This window comes from Micropterus salmoides, unplaced genomic scaffold (assembly GCF_014851395.1).
Source record: "Micropterus salmoides isolate LMB-PRFRI ecotype aquatic unplaced genomic scaffold, ASM1485139v1 Ms_hic_scaffold_8, whole genome shotgun sequence".
Classification (NCBI taxonomy): Eukaryota; Metazoa; Chordata; class Actinopteri; order Centrarchiformes; family Centrarchidae; genus Micropterus; species Micropterus salmoides.
Window position 1 is genome coordinate 14385241 of NW_024044570.1, and position 19003 is coordinate 14404243.

Here is a 19003-nt window from a genome sequence, read left to right on the forward strand (position 1 = left end):
CAGTAGAATTCAAGTTGTGTAATAGAGGAAAAACAACAAACAACTGGAGTTAACGAGAGTAAAGAAACTTGTTTGTAATGAGTGTTGCTTTCATCCTGCCAGGGGGAATACATCACAGACTGGCAGAGATTAGACATCCTTCCTGCAGCATTTTTCATGGTGACTCCTGGGATTTGAGGATTGAAAAACATGCAAGTGATCTACAAAGAGAACAGCTCAAGGTGCATCGCCTCTTGCCCCGGCGGATCATCTGGAGACAACCGAAATAACCCATGCAAATCTATAAACACACAGACATGAACCCTGTCCCCTTTAAAGAGAAGAGGCCGTCTCTGTGACGAGAGTCGTAGTATTCCAGGAATGTCCTGATCCTGGCTGGGGTGCCTTAGGGAAGAGATTGAGAATGCTCATCACCACCCACTTCTTCGCCTTTAACATGTAGGCTACCCGCACACATGTATGAGGATGATTCATATGACAGGTCATATTCACAGTGAGAAAAGATTACTCCTGACCTCCAGTATTCACAGGTAAGATGGATATTATCAGTGACATTGTTCCCTTTTCATCTTGACTCATCATCCTGTCCTGTCTTTGGCTGTCTCTATCCACACTTTAAAGCTTTCACATGGTACCAAATAACTACGATACATCTTGTTAACCACTGGCAAAGCTACCTGTAGTATAATATACCATTTTTTTTTCTTGAAATGTCTCAATGATATGATGTCACTGTTAAAGTAAAAATAAATGCCATGCAACTGGATGATTATTGGGGTCAAGGGTTGTGCGACCCCTCAGGTTTGTCTGAGGAGGCAGGTAAAGCATGGTTAATGAGTAGCAGTTAGTAACAAGTAGTGATATGTGTCAGGAATGCAGCACAATGACACACTTGTCTGTCAGCGCTGGAGCACTTGGTTGGAGTGTGGAGGCAATCCAAATGTCACAGTCATTGTTTGAAACCAGAGCTTTTTACTCTAAATCTGATGACAACTAGCTTCTTTCATTATGAGTGCTCATTGAGGAATGCAGAGAAAACAAATTAATGCTGCTTTAGGGAAAGACATGCATTTATTAGTTTGAGGCTAATGCAAATGGTCCTGTGTAAGAGGTAGGTGATTGCTGTTAAAGGTGAAAATATATAAGGATGATGACAAATAAAAGTATCACAATCATATTCATCACTGTAATCATCTTAATCAACGTTTTCCTGAAAAACATCGACTTTAAAATACATTAAGCCAAAAAGTCTGCCAGAGATAGTTTTGATATTATTGCTCCTTTTGAAAAACTTGGTTTAGGAATGAAAGTGGGAGGGTTCTGGAAAAAGGCAAGAAGAGGGCGGTACTAACCTCTTCATATTCCTAAATGTCAATGAACTCTCCACAGCAAGTTGAGCCAGAAGCGCGTGGGATGGAATAAATTCAGGATAATGACTGCAGAGCTCTCAGACAATACGAGTCAACTCTATCGAGGCATTTCTACACCATGGCAGACAAGAAATAAGCTTTAATAAGCTGTTATAATAAGCTGTTGTGTTTCTTTATTTCTGTGTCGTAGCCGTTTGTGGGTAGCCTAGTTATTTTATATTTTAAAGGAACGAGTTGGATTATTAACAACCCCAGCTGTTGAGAGAGCGTTCATGCTTTCGCGGAATAAAGGTCAGGTGACTTTATGTAAAAGTAGCCTACAAAAAACTCCTTCAGAATGAGACTGTGGACTTTGCTTGTCATTATCCCGGTGTGCGCATCCTCTCCTCTTTCAGCCGGTGAGTTTGAGCTTGTGTGACAGACTTTTACGCACGCATTTTATAACGTTGAATGACTAAAACAAGCATTGCACGTGCGTATTTTGGGAAAGGCTGTATCCACGTGCCTCACAGCAAGTGCACACATTTCAATAAAGTTAGGGAAGCGGAAACCTAACCACTTGTAGTAGCCTAATGGTCTGTGAGGTCATGCCCACGCAGAAGAGTCGATAAACAACTGCAATTCTTCTATCACCTTCACTCAATTTGTACTAAACTAAACACATTTTCTTACCAGAAACGTCTCAACCCGAAGGTCCAGCGGTTGAGAGTCGTTGCTCCGGCCGAGCCTGCAATCCACGCATGGGCAACTTGGCCCAGGGTCGAGTTCTGAGCACCCAGTCGGTATGCGGCCGCAACTCTTCGGAGCCTTATTGCTTCTACAGACAGACCGCTCCCCCACGCAGCAGGGAGTCCTGCTCGGAAGCAAAATGCAGCAAGTGCAACTCTGGTGTCGCCAGCCAGGCGCACCTTCCCTCTGCCATGAGCGACTCGTCTTTCCGCTACCCTGACACTTGGTGGCAGTCTGCGGAGGGGGTGAAGGAGGAGACGCTCCAGCTCAACCTGGAGACGGAGTTCCTCCTCACTCACCTCATACTGGTGTTCCGCTCACCCCGCCCCGCTGCCATGGTGCTGGAGCGCTCCCAAGACCATGGGCACACATGGAAAGCCCTCAGGTATTTTGCCTGGGACTGTGAGAAGGTGTTTGGCCTAGCAGAGGGGTCGCCAGTCGGGGAGAATGGAACCAGTTGCACCTCAAAGTATTCAGGGGCATTCCCTTGTACCAGGGGAGAGGTGAGTACAGTGGCTGGGCTAGAACATTTTACATGGTGGCAAGTGATTTTGACAGTGTGGCATGAAATGGGGGAGGTTGGAGGCCAAATCAGAATACATACTACTTCTGCAGGTAAATGACCAACAGAAGATCGCTCATAACTAAAAATATGTTCTTTTACGGAGTGACGAGAGAGAAAGCATAACAAGAGGTGGGCATTATCAATTATAGATTTTCACCGTTTTAACAGTTTCTTGTTAAAAACAAAGGGTGTCACCTGGATTCACTTGTATGGATCCTTTCCATGATGTTGTCAGACCTCCTAATAACAGTCTGTACCTGTTGGAGGCATAAAGAAGCCCTTTTTGTGGACATCATTTTGACGGGCACAACTGTCCCGAAGAAATATATATGTTGCTGCCACTGCAGCCGGCTGAAGCCATCTACTGCACGCATTCCAAAATTTTTTTTTTGTACCTACTCGTTGTTTCGACACCAAAATATGTGCTAATAGGGTTTAAAAAAATTATCCTTTAAGAGCAGGGAAGCTGGGGGTGTAAGCCTTATAGTCGGGGTGGCAGCTAGAACCCCGACTAGCACAGTGTGTTTGTTTTATTATAAAACATAACACTACACAAGCACTACTTGGGCAGAATGCAGAGCAATTAAACAGTTTACATAGTACATATAACATACCATGTGATATCCTTTAGTATTCTGCAATATGACTGAAATTAATATTACTATTACATTTTTTCATGATATTGATATATATCTTGATAGGGATCATGCAAATAATATATTCAAATCAGGTAAATTTCATTTGTATAACCCAAAATCACAAATTTCCCCCAAGGGGCTTCACCATGTTTACAGCAAATGACACCCTCCATCCTTAGAGCCTGGATTCAGATAAGAGGAAACTCCCCAGAAAACACTTTATTGGGGCAAAAAATGTTAGAAACCTCAGACGGAACAATGTGGATGGATCCCTCTTCCTGTATGTACATGCAATAGATCATGTGTAGAAAAGACCAACATTGTTTACACGATGGAGAGTCAGGAGGACAAAATTAGAGATCGATTGTAAACGTAAATTAAGAATATATTACAACTTGTAAAATGATCAAATTGACATTCAATGCAAAGAGAACTGTTATGTTTTACATCAGACATAACACTTCCCATAGAACAAGAACACTAATAGTAACAGCTAATACTCATTTTGTTTGTCAACCAGCCAACTCTATCATGAATACACTTGAGGTGCGAGGAGGATGTTGCAGCTCAGACAAAGCTTTGAAGGACAAAGAAATATTTTCAACATTGGATTGGTGATTTTTATTTCTGAGAATGATCACATCAAATACATGTTGCTAGACATTACCCCAGTTCTTAACAGCAATAACACTCACCATCTGCTCCACCGGGATGCACTATAAGCTGATATCGCACAACCCACAGAACAAACCGTTGACCAAGCTTTGTACACTGATCACCTCTGATAGGCCGCGGGAGACCTTTTTTGTTAGGCCAGCCTTCTAAGCCACAAACTGCTCTGACATGCATGGCTAGAATATCAATGTCCATGTTTACCTCTGATGTTCCCTCAAAGCATTTTTTGGACCTGCTGTATCATCACAGGGAGGTCTTAGCCAGATAAGTAGCTATGGTTAATTCATGAGCAAACTGTCACACTGATGTTTTAAAAAAGAGACAGTAAAGATTTGTTTTGCTCCAAAGAGCCTCGGACAATTTTAGGAGGTTCTGGTTGAATGTCTGAATGAATATATGGCTTTGACTGATCTCATAATTGCAGTGTGTTTGCTACAGAATATCAGCTCTTTTGTGTTAGCCACTCACCCTTTGTAATTAGTGTCTCAGTTGCTCAACAGGCAAAGACAAACCCCCGAAACTTTGAGTTGAGTTTCAGTGATAAAGTAATACTGCAGACAACATATACTTAGTTTAAACTCTCTGTTTGCAGTAGTGTAAAGTATACATATGGTCACCACAAGTGAACTTTTTGTTATTGGAAATCAGAATGAGCTTACTTGTCAAGTGCAATAATTATACAGTAAATCTTGTTGTTTACATCTGTACTGTCGCTAACCACATGGTAAAAGATATATTCATTTGATGCAGCATGATGCAGTCTCTCTTGTGTGCAGTAGAAATGGACGATGCAAGATGGATTAAGTACTGTACTGTAGACTATAAAATTAAAATGGCACAAGAAAGCTTTTTTAAAATTCAGTAAAGGTTACACATGGACTCTTGGAGTAAATGACATGAATATGTTGGATTATGTCACAGTTCAATCAGTTTAATTAGATTAAATTAAATTTAAGAAAAAGTTATTTGTGCTTCCTGGGGGGAAAAAAAAGACATTTTGGAGAGTTTTCACCCTTCACTGACACACAGAACTGCTATGAGACTATGGCTAAAAAATAGGACGGAATGTATTGAGGAAAGTTTCTCCAGATCAATATGTTTTTATTCACTCAAATTTCCTAACATAATCCTTAGTGTGTGTCTGACTGATTTCATTTCTGATGCTACGATGAAGAGAAATGACCTAGTTTTTTCCCGCTCTGTTCACATTTTCACACACAGACAGAGAGGATGTATCTAAAAGATCAACATTCAACAAAACTTAATAAGGGAGAACAAGAACCATTTGTTGTTTACATTGGAGCTAGTCTGATTTTCCTAGAATAGCAGCTATTTGAGGAGCATGAAAGGCGGTCCAGTCTGTTTTTTATTTGGCTGACCAAAAAAGAGAAACTGACATAATTTATGTTTTCGTCATGGTCCGTCAGTGTCTCCAAGATCATTTTTGTTACTTGTTAGAGAGGCTTTTTACAGGTGGAATGACTTTTTTGAGACATTTTCTTGTATGTCTTCTCCACTTCACTCTCCAGGTGATCTATCGAGCTTTGTCACCCTGGCGCTCAGTGGATCCCTATGGACTAGCCGCCCAGGACCAGCTCATGATCACCAACCTAAGAGTCCGTCTGCTGCAGCGCCAGCCATGTCCCTGCCAGGCCAAACATCCTGGTGCCGCTGTCCTCCCGGCAGACCATTACGCCATCTATGATTTTATTGTCAAAGGCAGTTGCCTTTGCAATGGTCATGCTGATCAGTGTGTGCCAGCCATGGGCTACCAACCTAGCCAACATAAGCCCAACAACATGGTGAGCGATTTTGAGCTGGATTTTGTGAACATACACCTTGCAGGTGCATGATACTCCACCAGGGAAAATCTTTTGCACAGTTTGTTCTGTTGTGAAACTTACTCAGGTGTTGTGTTACACTGATGTCTTCCTTTGGCTTTATTTTGTCTCCATTTTCATTTGTATAATGTGGTGAGATTGGGAGTGGAGGGTTTGGGGTTTTGTTCCCACCACTCCCTTGTTACTCATCTGTGCTCTGGTATGTGCTGTTGAATCTGAAGGCTGTAGTGAAGACTGAATGTTAGGCCACAGCTTTACCTACCATTACAGGGATTTAAGGATGTGGAGACTTTAATTATGGTATTCAGCCTAATGCTTTAACAACCCATAGCCTCTGTCATGTTATTCTCTTTACTGTAAATGTAGCATAGAAGCACTAGTTTAATTCCAACATGGTTTAAGGGGGTGTGGACATGTTGCACAGGCAGTAATAAGCTGCAGTGTGTAAACACTGTGATTGTGCATTTAAATGTTGGTATGTTGCAATATTGTGTTACGCACATCACATGTAGGTGCAAGGCTGCTGGAAATAAGTATAGATGAAAAGAGTTGAAACGCCTGCACACTGATTCCAAACCACAAATGTATTTAAATGGATAATGTTTTGATCCCAGTTAGGGATTCATCAGGCCAAACTGTTATATGCTACGATAGGCTGATGACAGGCTCAATGATGACAGGTGTGGTTAACCATCTAACAGGCCCAGGGTGATAAACATTTCAAATTAATTAGCAATTAACAGTTTATTAAGAACACAATGAATCCCAAAGAGTGCAATACAACATAATACAATATACAGCATGCTAGAGTACAAACTACTTGTGCAAAAATCATTCAGCCAACAATTAAAAGGTGCACGTAGATACAATAAAATTCCAACTAATTTTTCTGTCTGTGGTGTTTGCCTGCCAGGTCCATGGCAAGTGTGTTTGCAGACATAACACAGCGGGTGATCATTGCGAGCGCTGTGCACCTCTCTACAATGACCAACCCTGGCAGGCTGCCAACGGCATCATTGGGACACCGCATGAGTGCCAGAGTGAGTGATGGGGCTAAAGAGTCAAATGCAGAGTAGGACACGCAGCATGTAGTCATATCTCAGAAATTAATTTAGTGTCATAAATCACATATAACCTTTTAGATGCACATGCATGATGAATAACAGAACAGTTCCTATTTTTATGTCATCCACTCTAAGAGCTATTGTTGCTATCACTAGGACTTTGGAAGTTCAAAGATCAGCTGAGAAAAGAAATCCCTCTCTGTCTGTTTAATTGTACATATCCATCTAAACCTAGAGTGCAAGTGTAATGGTCATGCCAAGAGCTGTCACTTCAGTCGTGGATTGTGGCTAGCAACAGGACGGCGGAGTGGTGGGGTGTGTGATGACTGCAGCCACAATACAGAGGGCCGGCACTGCCATAACTGTGTGAAGGGCTTCTTTAGAGACCCCAGCCGACCAAAAACGGCCCCTGACTCCTGCACACGTAAGGCCCTTAAACTCTTTTTCTTCAGAGCACAGCTTCTTTTTTCCTTAACCCATAACTCTGTCTGGATGAATGCCAGAGGAGAATTCTAATTAAGAGGGGCAGCCTTTGATATTTTGAGGACAGTAATAGAGATTTAATTTTTCTTTTGACCCTGCAGATTAAAGCATTTTGATCTCTTTTGATAACTTTATTTTCCCCCCATCACCTTTATGAGTCACTGCCCTGTCACTGATGAGAGAGTAAGATGACTCTAGTCTGCTCCTTAACAGGAATGACGGAGGCCGCACTGTTTTGGAATGTGACTGTAATTTCAAACAATGGAGGAATTTCCCATGGACCATGCGAGCACATTTTTCCCATTCCTGCCCTTTCCCCCTGCCAGGCACGCTGCAACGTTTTAAAGATCAAACATGCCATTTTTGGAAACAGATGAAGCAAGTCTGTAACAGAAATCAGTCTGTCATCACAACAGACCATCAGGCAGCAGGTCTGACTGCGTAGAGAGGGAGTGATTTACTGTTTGTGTTTGCTGCAGCTGTTCAAAGCATGTTGAGGACATACACTCAGCTTGTCGCTTGTTACAAGAGGATGACATAAGATATTTAACTTTTATAGTGCCATGGGAGTTCCCTATGTATGCTCTCAATATGCTTGTTTGTGCTTCTTCAAGTGTGTTTGTCCTTTGCATGCAGTGTATCAAAAATATTTACTGAGTGCTTCTAGGTCTGTGCCAGAAAAGGAGACACATCTTTTGACTTACAAACAAAAATGTTAACATGCAGTCCTCTGGTTCTGTCACCCCTCTCCCCTGCAGCCTGTTCCTGCCACCCTGTAGGCTCTGTCGTCTCAGGAGGTAGCACTCTCTGTAACCCTAGCAGTGGGGAGTGCACTTGCAAGCCCGGTGTCGGAGGCCCCCACTGTGAAAGCTGCATGCTGGGATACTGGGGGCTTCATGAATACGGCTGTCGTCCATGTGACTGTACAGGGGACTGTGACCCTTACACTGGTGACTGCATTTCTGGGTGAGTGCCAAGATGTAATATCATATTCATGTGTTTGTACTTGGATAATGTGATGTATGGTGTAGAGGTAGAGTGCATTCTGGATGATTGACACTGAGTGGAGCCCTGCCGCTGACTGGTTTTACTTCTGCGGCACAGCTCAGATGTGGAGGTCTTCTATACAGCCACTGGCCACATGGGACACAGCAGCAATAATAGTGAGACGGCACTCTTTAGGTTAGAGGAGCTTTTCTCTGCACTGCACCACTCTGGTGAGTCACAGGTCATATCACACTTAATACACTGCACACTCATCAACCCACATAAAGAAAAGGCAGCTGCTGTGATCTTGAAATCTATACATCATGATGAAGTGATTTATATGAATCTTACTGTTTAATTTTTCCAGAGAAATGTGAGTGTGTAGAAGTAACCCTTGGCAGCCCCAAACTCTTCTGTGCTGCAGAGTATGACTACGGTAAGTGGGATTTGACAAAGGGAATTGATTCAGTATTGTGTGAGGCAGTCATGGCAGTGAAGGAGGGTGAAGCCAATTAACAACATAATGGATTCTCTGGCTATTTAAAACCCAACAGATCTGTCTATAATTACTAAAAATGCTACATGGTACCTTTTTAAAAGACGTTCTAATTAAATTTTAGTTGCGCACTTCCCTAAACAGGATCCAGCACTGGATCTTACAATTCCCACGTTGCAACTCGATAGCATCCCAACAGACCATAGCAGCCTAGTAGTTCAATACTCCAAGTTTATAATATAGGCTGTAAAAATGTGCAATCAGTAAAACCCAAGCAGAGAAAAACATCCTGATGACATCACTCTGGTCATTAGAATTGCTAAGCTCCTCCAGCAGAAGACATTATACAACTGTTTTCAGAGGCTTGATAATTCTCCTCATGACTAGTAAAGAAGCTTGTATGTATAAAATTTGTGGAGTTCCTCTTAACCTGAAAAATGTGTTAGAAAATTAACTATGATGCAAAGATGAGTGAAGAAGTGGAAAGTCAGTATTGATATTTTGTAGTTTTAAGCTGTTTATGGTGAATTTGTAAATGACAATTGAATGAGTAAACATTTGTGTTGCCTTGGCAGTGCTGGTGGTGAGAGTGATGTCAGCTCATGATAAAGGCTCCCATGTGGAGGTGGCGGCCAAAGTCAAGAAGGTCTTGCATCAGAACCCTCAGATGAAAATCCAGAGGGGAAGTATCACCCTTTACCCAGAGTCCTGGACCATCCAAGGCTGTACCTGTCCCATTCTCAATCCAGGTCAGCTGCAGCTACCTCCAATTAGAAGCTTTATTGCTCACAAGGCAGAAGTTTATTAATTAGTTGACTCTTGAGTGGACAATCTGCCAGCTTTGTGCTAAATGGAGGATCTATGTCGCTGCTCGCACAAGCTTTGAATGGATGCTAATGTCCTAGCATCACTCATTTTGAATGGGCATTTATAGCTTAAGTATTAGAGCCACCTCTCTGTTATGAGAATATTTTACATCTAACACTTTCACTATAAACATTTCTGGCAACATTCATCTAAGCGAGCCCATAGCAGCAAAGTATTTAAGTGGTTGATTATAGTTATATAATGATGTGTGCTCTTTTTACACAAGATGCTTCCACAGTAATGTTTCTCCTGTTCTGTGTATTTTAGTATCATTCTCCGTTTATGTTCTGTACTCTCTTCACCAGGATTTGAGTATGTAGTGGCTGGTCATGAGGACTGGAAGACCGGCCGACTGATGGTCAACACCAAGAGCCTGGTTAAACCCTGGAAATCAAGCCTGGGACGCAAAATCCTACACATCCTCAGAAAAGACTGTGGCCACCGCTAGGGCATCGCTAAGGACTGCAATGGCTAGAGGGACTGTTTGATTTAGGCATTGCTTGGATGCTAAAGTGAAAGCAAAACCCCATGCTTACTACAGGGATTTCACTGTTTCTTTTGTTTCCAAAGTGGAGTCCACAGCCCCAAGAAACATCTGCAACCTACAATGCTGCGGTTGTTGTTAGAAATAAGCAGATACTGTACCTCACCAGTCTACAGTTACTGAATCAAAGAGAACAAAGCAAGCCATAAAGACTTTCGTCTGGACAAAGACGAAAAGTGGATGTTGGACTTTCATTCCTGTGTTACTGTATGATATGCCTCAGCCTATAATTCTTTCCAGGTTATTTATAGAACAATAAGGAATGCATGTTAAATACTCCTTGCCAAAGATGCTGTCAGAGTTGATGAGCCAAAACACTGTCACGGCCTTCTGTGTCTATTTCACTGAGAGCTGTTTACTTTGAAATCTTACAAAGGCATAGACTGAATTATCCTTGTTGTCTCACAGATATTGGTGATAAATCATGAATGAGTCAACATCAGAAATTGTGTGTGAGCGTGAATGAGTGCATATGCTTGATGTCCTTGGCAGGGAGTCTACGACTGTGCAGGTCAGAACAAGTAACTCCTGGATGAGGGGAGAGGATGGGACAAAAAAACATCAGGAATCAGGAATCAGGCAGCCTAATCTGAACAGCTCTGCTCTGCTCCGACACACTCACCCGCCTGCTGTCTGACAAGAGCAAAACACACTCAGCTCCACCCTCTCTGATCTACAGTACATGCAACTGGCTAAACACTCTGGATTGAGTTACAAGAGTGGATCATTGTCTGGTTGCTTAAGTCAGACCTGATTCTGCGAGGATTTTCTGCTGTCTTCCTACTGCTTTCATATGAGAAGGATTCAGTTGAGAAGGACCCGAAACTGTGTGTGCGCATGTGTGCATGTCTGTGAGAAAGAGAGCACACACTCTCTTAACGTATGCTTCTCTTTTTTTGGCCTGTGACTCCAGCTGCCCCAAAATAAATATGTATTAAAAGCCTGGGTATTCATTGACATCACAGCATATCAGATCCAGAGTCCACAGGCCATTTTTGAGCCAGGCACAGTTAAGAATAGGCCTGGTCCGCCGTCTCCAAGGAGAAGGACAAACTCAAGAGACACGATGCATTCCTCAACCATGACATCATCACCCATGTCCTTGTCCCAAAGACTTTACCACAAAAACAGAAAATGAGGTGAGAAATTTTCTTGTAAAGGACAAAGCGGTTATTATGGGTGCATGAATGTACGCTGACATGAATGTGATATTTGTGATGATATTTCTGTGTGTCCTATATGTATTTAAAATAAAATCTAAACTGCATGTCAGTGAGCTCATTCTTAATGCTTCTGGGAAAAGTCTATTTTGTTCCATGGTGACATTTTGCTGAAGCACAAGGCCATGAATAGCCTAATGTGTTTTACTTAACATCTTCACTAGTGGAGGTGGCTAAGTGATGTTTGACCCATGATTTAGTACTGCCCTCCCTTGGTTAAAAGAGAGAAATACACATTTACTTCATCAGACATTGTTAAAGTAACTAAGTATGCTGAGCTCTTAAGCCTTTACAAATATGTACACAGTAATCAGTGCAAGATTTATAACAATTTATTTCTTATAAAACTGCCTCAAATTAAAATGGAGCAAAGAAATATAGAAATTCTCTCACAAGGTCTTAACAAGGCAATGAAGCAAATCTGTATTAGGCGCAGTGTTCGCCTGTTATTTTGCATATATTTCTTTTGCATAATTCTTAAAAGCAGCACATCAAAATATGACTAAAATAACAACACTACATTTCTTAAAGATATGTCCTTTGTCTATTGGCTTGATCTTTTGGGAAAAAAAGCACTAATAAGCTACTGCCATGACACAAGTCTTTTGCCCTTGCTAAAATAATTACCTAAAGGTACTCAAGCCATGAAAATTTAGGTCTGAGAAATATTGCATAATTGCTATGAGTCTGCAGAGGTTTGTGGTCTCTGAGCTGTCATGCTCCTCCCGGTTTGCCTTGAGTATTTGGCGCGTGCTTAGTAGTCATCTCCCCGGCTCACTACCTCCTTACAGGTAGGCCTGAGTAGGATGGTGTGCTCGTACTGGGCGGTGTAGCTGCCCTTGATGTCGCAGAGTGGTGGGTACGGGTCTATGATGCCAAGGTCACACAGATTCTTCAACGCCATCAGGTACTTGCTCTCGCCCAGGCGGTCCAGCCAGCGGCGGCAGAATGCCAAAGTGCCAAAATTCTCATTGATCACATTCAGCAGATGTTTAGCCCTTGGAAGTCTGAAGCACAGTGACAACATAGAGTCAACAGTGACACAAAGTGGAGATCGACTCTGTAGAAACTAACATGCAGATATGATGCTCTATTCATGGTCTCTTTTGTTAGAATCATGGATTGCAAATTAACCTATAAATACATTTTCTGAATCAATATTTTGCATTTCAGGGCTTAGATCAAAACAGCAGAGCCAACCTTATAGGTACATGTCCAACATTGAAATTCTTCATGTAATGTGAGCACTCCATGTCATCGTGGACTGCACCTCTTCCTGTGCTACCAAATGTCTCTATGGCATAAGCTTCACCTTCCTGAAAGGCAAAAAAAGACACTTTGGCTGTTGATGTAAAATATAGAATTACTTTGAATGTATTTTATAGGTAGGAAAAGGTCATGGAATCAAACTATACACCTTCATGCAGAGCTGAGTAATCATGATGTTACTGAAAGGACAAAAACACTCCTGGGGGACTCACAGTAAATTTAACAAAAGCCTCAAGATGCCAGCGGCTGACATATTCATGTGTAGTCTATTAAGGACAGTAGTGTCCTTTCTGGAGCAGCGCCTCGTGCAAGTTGATTGGCTAGGTTTCATTGGAGGTTTGTGTCTCTATCAGTGCGTGAGTGTTGTTGGAGTCCCTGTGGTATTAGCTGATAACACTGCGACACCAACTCTCACTGCACCGATAATCAGTCAAAGTGCTAGCAGCCCCGTGGCACGCCCAGCTGCCACTCTTGCCGCGCTCTCTCCGATCACAAAGAGGATAATGGCTCTGTTACACCAACACACTTCAGCTAAAAATACAACATGCAAAGCTGCCACATCAGCAGCACCCCTTGCCCCCCCTTTACCACTCACTCTTCTGTAACCATCAGGTAAAAAGCTTGAGGCAGCAACTTGCCAATTAAAATGCTTAGTTCTGTCCAAATACGGTCATGTACTGCAGCTGTGCAGTTGCAAGGCAGGCATAGATCTCAGAGTAGTCTCAGAAAATGCAAGATATTACAAAGCCAAGTTTCTCCTTGGTGAAGTACTGGCCTGTTAATGAATTCTGGATGCCCACAATCCAGTGCTCTTATAGTGAAATGAGGGGCTGGAGTTTGAACACGTGTTGTTACTCGATGCAGCTGGTAATTCCATTAGAGGTGTAATTAAAGTGCTGACGAGGGTGACCAAGAAGCTGTTTGAGCAATAAATTGGAACACTTCTTCATATCCCTTGTAACCCTAACCACCGACATGTTCTTCCAATTACACTTGAGAATTAAAAAGGGTTTATTTATTGGCAAGGTCAAGCAGCTAGTAAAGGTTTAATTTCAGACACTCCAGTAAAAAGAAGCTGCAGTGTTGTTTTTTTATCTCCAGGATTTAGTCACATTCACATTTTTGTTCTGATAAAATAAGATTCGAAGTGGAATCGAGTAAGCTGCTGTACAAACCTCCATCCTCGTGGCCTCTCCGCCTTTCACAATGGGAACTGTCTTCCCTGAGTGTATCCTGTACTGTCCAATAGAGTGGCCATTGAGATTCCTGATTGGCTTCACTATAAAGAAAGCACCACACAGAGGTTTGATAAATAGGAAGCGGCACTGTGCCTCAAGAGAAGATGATGAATGACCTCATATTACCTTGAAATGTTTTCCCATCTATCTCCACTTCATAAGACTCCATGACCTCCTGAATGGTCTCACCAACATCGCACAGGCGCACATCAATTCCTGCAAACTGAGACAGAGAGGTGTTTACATTCACATCAGTACATTTCTCACACACGCAGACAGTCTTGCCAGTAAGAAATGTTTGCCACCCCTTCTGTGATGTGTCTTATTTATAAGAAGAGTAGAAACACTTACCCTACACTACAATAAAGTACACAAACTCCTGAGTAGTTAGACAAAAAGGAACCATTTGGGAACTAACTGCTAATAAATAGTAGTTCCTGAATAGCTCTAAATCCAGAACTATATAATAACTCAGTTAGCTACTATATCAATAAACTAGAATCTACTGATTAGTTCCTTAATGTAAATTAATCTGAAATGAATCATTCCAGGCAGTTCAGACGAGGAACTTTTTGTATTTCATTATCTATTGCAACTCCCACATCTCCTGATTATTTGAGTCTTACTACACTATGTAGTTACTACTTATTAAAGCTGTACAGGTATTTTCTACCCCTTATACTTGTTTTTCATGCCTTGTATACAGTACATGCTCAAAATGTGTTTTGTAATAAGGTAATTTATCTATACTTGGACATCCGCTGATTTTTCTGTGCCATTGCCTTTATTTCTGCACATAATGGGCATATTTAATTCTCACACCTTTTTGCATTTGATGGCTACCTGTTTTTAGTACAAGTTATCTCCTCCATAGCTATTTAGGTGATACTATGCATCTATACTTGTATGTCCTTTGCTGCTGTGACACTTAAATGTTCTTATTTTAATAATTACTTCCTCATAATGTACATATTAGTTACTAAAAGAGTAAAGAGTAACCAGCAGTGCAAAGATGCATTATGGCTGTGTTACCTTAATGCCGGTGTTAGTTGCATCTCTCACAGCCTCCAGCAGCCTGTCATACTTTGGATTGAAAGTGACAGTGAAGGCACAGTCTATTATTCGACCTGAAAGACAAGAAAGTATGGTTATTAATAACAGTTTCTATGAGGGGATCATTTTGCAGGAATATACAGCATGTTTCAATCTAAAAAACTAGAAGTTAATTAACTTATAGGAACAGTTTTTCGAGGCAGTAAGAATTATAATGTAATCATCATTTTGCCATGTCATAATAAATGCCAAGTGTGAAACGGCACAGCATAACTCTAAAGCATTAAAAAAAGTTATTACCGTTGATGTGCGTTCCAAAGTCAATTTTGCAGACATCATCATAGCGCAGCACGGTCGGGTCTCCTGCGTTTGGGGTGTAGTGAGCAGCACAGTGGTTGATTGAGCAGCCGGTTGGGAAGGCCAGGCCTGCCTTTAGCCCGTTTTCTTTGATGAGCCTCCTGGAGCAGTCCTCCAGCTTCTCACTGTCAGAAACAGAAAGCAGCACAAAGGGACAATGGATGACAGGAATAATAAGACAGCTTTCAGGGCAGATACTGCATCTAGAAGAGGTTCTCCTGCTTTCTTTGATCTTTTTAAAACACAAGACAAAGAAGTGCTGAAAACATTTCAATTTCAGTTTCAATGGAGCCCAAGCAGGTATGAGCAGGTACCAAAGTCCAAGGGTCTCAAGGACAAAATGTTTGTGTATGTCTCACCAGATGTCAATCATGGCCATCCCTGGTTTGATCCAGCTCCTGACATATGAGCGCACTTGCCGATGTGCCTCGGCCGCCTGCCGGAAATCACTCCACATCTCCTCGTTGGCCATGTCCAGCGCCCGCTTCTCTTCACTGGTGGTCCGCCACGCTGCACTGCGCCTGGTGGGAGGTAGACACACCACAGAGAGGAGGGACTCTTTTTCTCATTATACAAATGTTTGTAATGAGGATGTGACACATTCTTTGGAAACTCTGCACAGGTGAAAGTGGTGTTGATATTTGTCAACAGAGGCCAAATCTGACAAAATTAATTAATTTGCTCCTGAACAGGAAATGTAACCACAAGCTGAACATTGCATCTAATTAAGTTGTCCAACATGAATAAGTGCAAAGCAGAGAGACCTAAATAAAACAATGGGCATGTCACACAGTGCAGGACGACTGCTGAGTGTGAGGGACAATGTGGAGGTCACACACCCGTCTTTCGATGGTGGGTATTCACACTCCTCTCCCTTTGGAAAGTCTCCGCTGGGATAGAGCTCACAAATAGGGACTGAGGGAGGGTCAGTCTGTCCCTTCACTGTGGCCCAGATAGAGAGAAGGAGAAGCAGATGAAAGCAGCAGGAGAGAGAAAAGAAAACACCAGTTATCCTCCCCAGTGTTCATGATATAATATTTTAACTGGAGAATACAGTGCACCTCCTGGCTTCAAGATTCAATTAAGTAAGACACCCTTGAGTAAAAGAAACCCACTGAATTAAATTGCTGGAGGAAATCTGTGGCAATTTAAAAGCACTTCCATACAGTGGTTATAGTGATATATTTATAGGTAGCACACATTTTAGAATCATCTATTTTCAGTTCACTCACTCCACACCTCACTCAGCTTTCACTGAATTTGTAGTGTGTTTATGTTGAATATGATGTCATTGTGTGTGCCCGACATCTAAGTACCTGTCTCATTTTGTCCGACAACTTCCGTGTCAGTGCTGCATTATGCAACTCTCGTGACACTAATTAACCGAGTCAAACTGCTTTTGTGCACCTGTTGTATTTACCTAATGACTTAAAGTGATTCTGATGCAGTCAATTGAGGATGCATAGGTTCAAAATTCAAACACTGGAACACTTTTGCTGTGTAAAGCGCTGTCTATCTTTAAAATCTGATGTGCCTCTGTGACGATAAATATTCTGTCACCGTGATGTGAATTGCAGTTTCAATTAAAATTCTGAATTGAATAAATGTGCACATAATTTAACAGCCATTGCCAGAGTGTGTTGCTCTAGAGATACATTTGCTGCACTATAAGAAAAAAAACTACTTACATCCTTTCTTCTTTTTTTTTTTCTTCTTCTTTTTCCCAGCTGAGTTATCTCCCTCATCCCCATCTGTTGAAAGCATCATTAGTTTCAATACCGTTTGTAAAGTGAGAAATATCGACAGGAGGCTCGGGCAAAATTCCCAGTGTGCTACTAAAAATCAGATATCACATTGCAGATATGACCGGCTGAATTTCCCTGTGCACTTTCCGGGCTTAAAGTTCAACACAGCCACAACTCTAGATGATGATGCTGATGGTTGGTGGTGAGGAGTTACCTTCTTCTCCATCCTCCTCCCTCTCTTTGTCCTCCAGTGTTTGCTGCTCCAACTGTTTTGTCACATCACCGATACCTCCGGCTTCTCCATCCCCCTCAGCCTCATTTGTCCCTGCTGCAAAGTCACACACCCTCGTGCATGCATGTGCAGGAGAACACGCACGTGTACACCAATGGCATGGACATACACACGCACACGCACACACACACACACACACACACACACACACACACACACACACACACACACAGAGTGAGTAAATTATTTGTGGCTCAGAGTCATCTCAAGAAAGTGCATCCACTACGATCTCAACTTGGCAGAGTCTGTGCATAATTTCTTTCTATACCTTGGATCCATATCCTCAAGGGCATATGTACCTTGCAGCATTATGACATTTAGCCCTGTGGACCACAAATTGACTTATGGCAGGTTCCACAACTCAGGCTTTTGGGGATTTTATTTTTCAACATTATCAGACAGTAAGACTGCAATTATCATCGTGATTTTTTATTTCTGCATAAGACTGGTTGTCATCTTATTGCACGAAATTCTGTGGATACTTCTATTACATCATTTCATGCAGCTTAGGGGGATTTATGGGACGGAGCATATTTAATCTAGAGTAAAATTATATTTTACTCATATCTTTAAATGACAGCTCTTCAGTCAGTTTTGTTAAATTCCGTTTTTCAGAGATTGGCCCGTTTCCAGATGAGCGCATCAGCTCCAGCAGCAGCCGCTCAGAGTTGGGACAGCTGGACAGGAATACCCTCTGACAGGTTGAAAAAAGTCTCCTCTCCCGCATATCTGACGCTAGTGCTCTACATCGAGAGGCACCAGAGACTATTTTGCACTATTTTCTCAACGATTCTCTAAAGGTGAAGTGATGCCTCTTACCTGGTGCGGTGGCCTTGTTCCGCTTCTTCTTTCTTCTCTTTTTCTTTACTGATTCTGAGGCGTCTGCGTCTTCCCTTTCCTCGTTCAAGTCGTTCCCGTTGAGAAGTTGAGGCTCCACTTCATGCTGTAGCGGTAGCTCCGCCATGATCAGCGACTGAGAGATGAAGTGACGCATAAGCTGCTGGGAGCCTCCAGTGGTCAAAGAAGAAAAGTGTGCAGTAGGAAGACGCTGAGCCAATAATGAGCTATTAAGACAATCTCTGTGCAACAACTTGACCCAGGGAGAGGAAGACGATCCTCCTCTGTCCCGAGGAGCAAAAACTTTCATAGCCTATCATCAGATTTTTGTCTGTAGGGAAAATAACAGTTTGGGACAAACTGTAATAGGACAGCAACACAACACCAGTGCCCCAGTGTCTAATTAATGACCCGTAAAAGCTGCACTGCGTGCTGGAATCATCACTTTCTCTGATCAAGTCGCTGAGTTTCAGGTTACCCGTCTTTGCGCGCACCTGTGACTGCAGCTCCTCAGTAAGACTTGTCACTTCTCCTGTGTATCCATGTTGCCGACACATTATCTGTGAGTGTAAGTAATGTTTCACCGTTGTAGTGTTGTTTGTATTGTCACAAAAAGCCTTTCAGTTTGATGCCCGGGGTAGATCATTAACGGTGCATAACGCGAGCAGGCTATTTGGAGACGGGCGCACAGTGTATCCAAGCAACAAGCCCAGCACACCGAGTGGACATTAAC

General features: G+C 42.2%; 2 protein-coding genes across 2 annotated transcripts; one reads left to right on the forward strand and one right to left on the reverse strand.

Annotated features, from left to right (window-relative positions):
* The first annotated feature begins 1389 nt into the window (after nt 1–1389).
* On the forward strand, nt 1390–11526 carry LOC119893682 (netrin-4-like). Its single transcript, XM_038705997.1, has 10 exons — nt 1390–1768; nt 2046–2602; nt 5507–5779; nt 6732–6858; nt 7118–7306; nt 8124–8331; nt 8470–8582; nt 8720–8788; nt 9424–9597; nt 10021–11526. Exons 1-10 carry the CDS (start codon nt 1708–1710, stop codon nt 10161–10163), a joined length of 1914 nt encoding a protein of 637 aa, XP_038561925.1. The 5' UTR covers nt 1390–1707; the 3' UTR covers nt 10164–11526.
* A 269-nt stretch (nt 11527–11795) lies between these two features.
* Nucleotides 11796–18612, reverse strand: LOC119893686 (methionine aminopeptidase 2-like). Its single transcript, XM_038706003.1, has 11 exons — nt 18253–18612; nt 17356–17469; nt 17085–17147; nt 16236–16338; nt 15756–15917; nt 15340–15521; nt 15019–15113; nt 14113–14209; nt 13924–14027; nt 12680–12795; nt 11796–12486 (listed from the first exon to the last, which is right to left on the reverse strand). Exons 1-11 carry the CDS (start codon nt 18578–18580, stop codon nt 12234–12236), a joined length of 1617 nt encoding a protein of 538 aa, XP_038561931.1. The 5' UTR covers nt 18581–18612; the 3' UTR covers nt 11796–12233.
* Nucleotides 18613–19003: the final 391 nt, after the last annotated feature.